The sequence below is a fragment of the Chelonoidis abingdonii genome, chromosome 7, assembly GCF_003597395.2.
Source record: "Chelonoidis abingdonii isolate Lonesome George chromosome 7, CheloAbing_2.0, whole genome shotgun sequence".
Lineage (NCBI taxonomy): Eukaryota > Metazoa > Chordata > Testudines > Testudinidae > Chelonoidis > Chelonoidis abingdonii.
Window position 1 is genome coordinate 103,744,871 of NC_133775.1, and position 6,341 is coordinate 103,751,211.

Below are 6,341 nucleotides of genomic sequence, written 5' to 3' on the forward strand. Positions count from 1 at the left end.
TAATTTTCACTCCATGCATCTGATAAAGTGGGTTCTAGCCCACGAAAGGTTATGCCCAAATAAATTTTAGTCTCTAAGGTGTCACAAGGACTCCTCATTGTTTTTGCTGATACAGACTAACGCTGCTACCACTCTGAAACCTATTAAGTATGCTATACATACATTCTCTCAAGGAAACTTCTGTAACTCTCCTTGCAGTTTCACACCTCTGTACTGCAATCAAATACAAATATTTGAGAGTAGAAACTATATATAAACAAACAAAAGATGAGGGACTTGTAGTTTAAAGATGTTTCTTCTGTTACCAAGTTTGTTGGTAACAAGATGTCCCAAATTACCTCCTTGTCCTTTTAGCCTCCACCAAACAAAATATTTCCAAAGTCTATCCAACAAAAATAGCCAGTTTAGAAACAGGTGAGCCAATCATGCTTAATACAAGTTTAAACAAGCTGTAGTCCAACCATGTTATATAGTTGCTGGACAGAAACCTGCATGTTACAGCCATGTTAAGGCACCGTATGTTAATCTATAGATACCTGGTAAAGTTACATTTTTCTAACCAGGATCAGGTTGGTTGATTCCCCAACATGATTATAACATATCCTTTTTGTCCACACAGGCAGGCACATTGTAATGTGTCTAAGCTGCAGCCATGTTTCCCAACTCTGCTTAAATATGCCTGTTTTTGTAGTGTAGATGGTGCAAGGGAGCATACTTCACTTTCAAAAACTTATAATAAACCTTTATCAACCCTCTTCTCCAGGTTATGATGGTCCACTTTTAGGTAGGACAATCCAGTCTCAAAAAGTTGAGTGTGTTTGTAAATTCTGCAAAATCTGTGACTTTCATATACTCTGGCAAAATGCTAACTTAAAATATTGTGTAGAAATGCAGCGGATTCATTTGGTTTTTCAGATTGCTACAAATAACAATTGGAAATAAATCAAAAGGACAGCCACTACACTATACCTAATGGGATACCATTTGTTGTAATTAATCAGTAACCAGAAAATATATAGCTGTGTATATAATTTCGAGCATACAAGGCAAAATGTCCACAATGACAGAGGTTTTTGGTATCTGACATGTTTGCTCATGAAAGTGGGTGTTATACAATCACTCAGAGCACACCTTTTTTTCATACAACTCCTATGAACTGCAAGTTGGAAGACAGGGCAGACAGTTTCTGCTTCACTCGATTGCTCATGACTAGTGTCACATGACATTTTAAAGATGGCTGAAGGACAGAGTTGCAATGCAACTCTGGAACAGAAAGATTTTGAAATAATTGACAGAAACCTGATTCCTAATATAACTGAGTTAAAAAATGAGAGGAGAGAGAAAACTGTTGAAGAATCAGGATGGTCTGCTCCCATCTTTTCACTGGCCAAGAAAGCTTCAGAAAACTTAGCAGTGAGCTATGGCAATGCTCTGAAGTCTGCTGCTTTGGTAGGACTCGTACCCAAACCAGTCAGCAATGACAACACAGCAAAAACAAGTATGGTTATGTTTATTCAGTAAACTTTCTTGTATCCTGTACAAATAAGTTAGTTATAGCCTGCAAGTGGCATGTTCTAGTGTCAAAGATGCATTATTATTACTTTGCATTTATTAAAAAAACTATCTTCTTGGATACTGTAATGATTTCTACAAAGTACTTATGATCCTGGAGAACAAATCTCAGCAAACGTTTACATTATCAAGGAAAGCATAACTTTTTTATATTTTGGGGAGTATGGCTTTTAATTTTTGTGCATTACATTTTTGTTTCCCAGAAAAGTTTGGCTTAGATGTAGCATGGTAGTATGGTCTCTTTCTTTACTTATAGGTGGGCTGACTGGGACAAGGAAACTTTTATTTGTTTTCTAATCATATGACTTTCACAGTCTCTGATACACACATAGTAATGAAACATCAGGAAGCAATTGTGCAATAAAGAGTTGTAATATCTAATAATATATTAAAATTATTTATAATGTATAAAAAGATTCTTAAGAGAAACTGGATGGTTTATTAGCAAACATTTATGAATGTCCTTTTAGGGGCATAAATGTGCTTAATCAGTGTAATCCTGGCCCCACTGAAGTCTATGGGAATTTTGCCACTGATTTCAGCAGGGTTAGGATGTCACCTTCTATGTAGTGTGTATTGCTGCATACATTAGCTAAACTGTTTCTTGTACGTCTTCCCAAAAATGCCAGACAAGAGACTTCCAGGTATGGGGGAGAAAACAGGATATGATGGCTCTGTCTACATCCTCTAATGGGGCCCTCTTTTATGGGGGAGATCTATATTGAGGTATCAGATTCTGAGATTACCCTCTCATTGTTTGTCATAGTCTGTTGTACTTACTGAAAGCTCTATCCCCAGGTGAGCTGACATAGCACAGTTCAGGTCCCACCTAAAGACAAACATTTTATTGACACAACCAGAGAGGAAAGGATTGGTAGAAAAGGAAACAAGGGAAAATGAAGAGAAAAGCAGAAGAGGAATTGTGGGAGGAGGGACAAAGAGAGAGAGATCTGAATGAACAGTGCAAAAGTTACTGGGTCTGATCAAAATATTCTAAAGTAGTTTGATTTCATGTTATATATTTAACTACTTCCACAAAGATCAGGAGCTGGGAGTCTTACAACAAAGGCATTTCTCATATTTCAATAGGTGCCTTATGAAGCTTCTATGAAAAAAGAGTAACAGGGTATGTGTTTCTATGTAGCAGCAACAAGATACTCAATGCTGTGTGTGTGTATGTCCACGAAGGTATAACACAGGAGTGATCTGCATATAGAAAACTAATAACTGAATGTCTAGTTCTAATCAGCAAATAAATCTCAGTATAGCATAATGTCAAGCCACTAGACCTGGACTCAGACTGCACCCTCCAAGAGAAGGAAAAGTCCACAAGAATCCTCTTGTGGAATTCTCCTCCCCCCCATCCCTGCATCATTCCACTGGGGAGGAGCCTGGTGTGAGTTTGCCCCTCTCACTCCAACCCATGTGGTATATGGTGCATGACCTCGCTAGAAAATTTGTAGTTCCTGGAAGGGAGACAGCAGAAGACTATGGCCATTTCAGTGGCAGTTGCATGTTCCTGCAGCAGCTCTTGCCTCTTCTACACCCCTTTTGGTCCCTGGCTGCAATGAAGCGGCCTTTGAAACCTACCCTAGCCTCCCATCCCACAAAGGGGATTTCCCCACTTAGATGGGAGCTCCATGGGGAAAAAGAATAAATTCCCAGGCTGCACTGGAAATTCTTCAGAATTTCCACAGGGCCAGATGGGAAATGATATCCATTCCTGCCCCATTTTACCCACCACCACCATTCCAGCCTTTCCCACCCTAGTTGGAGCACCCTTCACAAGGTCTAGTGGAGGGGAAGGGAAGTGAATGGTGCTGCAGAGGTGGCCGAGCAACTTTCTCAGTGGGAAGGGGAAAGCCATGTATTATTATTTCCTCTGCTCCCAAATCTGTACACACCCACCCTCCACACACACACACATAGTATAGAGTGTTCCTGACTGAATTCCTATATAACCCTGGAAAAGTCACTTTGAAACATCAACTTGAAATCTAATCATTTTCAAAATGTGTTAAGTGACTTCAGGCAGTACAGCTGCCCCTATGTTACTTTCCCAGTTTTTATAGCTTTACAATCACATTTAGCTTTTTTTTTTTAATATCTTCCCTTCCCTTTCAGTGTGCACAGAGGGAACTGACTATACAGGGGAAACAGTAAACATGAATACATAAAGTGCTGTCAAGTGCACAGTAAACTGAAAAACAGACTAGAATTTTCCTCTAGTTTTTCAATAATCAGATTTTACTTGCAAAAATAATAAACACTGAAAGTTGAATGTCCCTCTAACCTCCCTGTGCCTTAGTTTCCCCATCTGTATAATAGTGATATTTTGGTAAAGCATGTGGCGATCCTCTGAGAGGCACAAAGGATTGTAAATAAACAATCAAAGCTATAAAATTATTCCTTTTGATGCATGTATATGATCTCATGCATATTAAGTGAATTGCTGAATGTGTGTGTAGTTGTTAAAATTGTATATGCCACTACTAGAGAGCAGTGTAATGAAATTAAAGGGATGCCTCCATAGTATTAAGTGTGGCAGCCCTACAGCTCCTGTAAAATTCAGACACACAAATTTGAAGTCTTCACAGATTTGCTGCCTGGGGAGCAAGTGCCCATGACTGATTGGCAATATACAAAGATGTAACATTTTTAAATGTCTCTGCATTTCCAGCTGGAAAACTGAGTGAGGTCTGAAGGAAACTCATATCCTTGTATATGAATGCAATAAGTCTTGCCAATAAAATGGAGGAAATGGCATTACTGATGCAGAAGGTCGAACCAGACATTACAGGGACTACAGAAACATTGTGAAATAGCACTCATGATTGGAGGAAAAAATGAAGGATATATGCTGTTTAGGAGAGTCAGGAATAAAGGTAAAGGTGGTGGGGGTAGCTTTGTACATCAATGATCTAATAAACTATAAAGAACTACAAAGTGATAGTATGAACAAAACTGAATCTATTTGGGTCAAAATCATTAGAGAAGGATCATGAAAGAGGTTCTCTTAGGATAGTGTTAGGGTCTGTCGTAAAACCCCAGGGCTGGACTGGGATATGGAAAGTGTATAGAAATATTACCATATCTGAGGCTGAAGAAAAACATACAGCTGAATGCACCTAGAATACTGAAAGAATTGGCATAGGAGATTGCTAATCAGATAGCAAGGATTTTTAATCATTCCGTCTATTTGGGGATACTACCATATATCTGTAAAATGTATATTTAAGAAAGGGGTGGGGGAGGGGAAGTGATCCAGGCAATTACAGACCAGTCAATCTGATCTTAGTAGTACGCAAGGTTTTAGAGCAAATTGTGAAGGGAAGAATAATTAAATTCAGGGAGGCAAACATATGTTATACAACACGATTTTACCAAAGGTAGACAGTCCCATAACTAATCTGATTTCCTTCTTTGAGAAGTGATGTTTGGGGATGGGGGTTGCCTTAATTTGCTTTATGGGGTGTGGGCTACTTGCCAGGATCATCTGGGTACATCTGAATCAGTTCCCTGCCTTTGAGAGGCCCTGGGAATTGGTACACCTCAGTCCCTCTTACTGTTTGCCTATGGCACATAATAGGTTAGTTTCCTGTAGGCTGTAAATACTTCAGTCTAACTTCAGGTGTTGGTGGCCTGTGAAATACAGATCAGACAAGATGATCTGATGGTCCCTTCTCTAAGCTTAAATTATGACTCCTTGCTTTTGTGGGATTCTTTGGTAATTAACTCTTATTTTAATCTAGTTTTAATTTCCTTTTTTTAAAAAGTCCCATTGTAGATCTTAAAATACATAATTTACACAATTTGATATCTATTGGTTTTGTTTAGTAAACTGGGTATTTTGTAGTTGCATCAAATTACTTACTTGGCTCATTGTGAGAGGTGAATTCCATTGTCATGATATGAGGCAAATAGTCTGCTTTTTGATACCATCCTGATGATATTTAGAACATGCAAATAAATAGAAAGCGCAGTAATTAAATGCTTAGTAGTTACTACAGTAAATTAGGTTTGTCCTCCAGTGACCTTGGGCTAATGGAGTTTCTCACTTATACCAGTTCTGAATTTGGCCATCTGTTTAAGGATTCCAGGGCCATTCATAGCTAGATCAGAAGGGGCAGGAGGCAATAGACTACATATTTTGATGCTTCAGAAGTGCAAAGAACAATATTGTAAAATTTACTCTTGCAACCTGTATTTGGGTTTATTTATAAAGTCCTAAAAAGAGAAGTTTACTGGTATGTTACTCAACTCCAGTGTAAATAACATTTGATAACCCACCTTGGGACTGAGGTCTATTGCTATGCAGTTATTTGTTTCATTCCATTGTTGTGAGGGAATGTACTTTCATTTTAAACTCCCTTTCTCTGTCATTCCAAACTTTTAAAAAGATTTTGGTCAGAAATTTTTCTGGTTGCTTTTGTTAAGCTAAACAAGGGGATGGGATACCTTTATGTTGGATTATTTTTTTTGCTTATCCAGTGTAACTCAAACAGCTCAAGTTTAAAATTTCAAACAAAACAAGAACTATTAATTGAAAAGTACCTCTAAAAATGTGTAGTGTATGTAAAAGCAGCAGAGAATCCTGTGGCACCTTATAGACTAACAGACATTATGGAGCATAAGCTTTCGTGGGTGAATACCCACTTCGTCAGATGCATGTAGTGGAAATTTCCAGGGGCAGGTATATATATGCTAGCAACCAAGCTAGAGATAACAAGGTTAGTTCAATCAGGGAGGATGAGGCCCTGTTCTAGCAG

The 6,341-nt window shown here is 38.4% G+C and overlaps 1 protein-coding gene across 1 annotated transcript in view; it reads left to right on the plus strand.

Moving 5' to 3' along the window:
• Nucleotides 1-1,189: 1,189 nt before the first annotated feature.
• The window catches only part of RUFY1 (RUN and FYVE domain containing 1), a 34,830-nt gene continuing 29,678 nt past the window's right edge, over nt 1,190-6,341 (plus strand). The window contains exon 1 of the mRNA XM_032772280.2: nt 1,190-1,498. Coding sequence (XP_032628171.1) covers nt 1,234-1,498 — 265 coding nt within the window. The 5' untranslated portion in view covers nt 1,190-1,233. The remainder of the gene's footprint in view (nt 1,499-6,341) is intronic.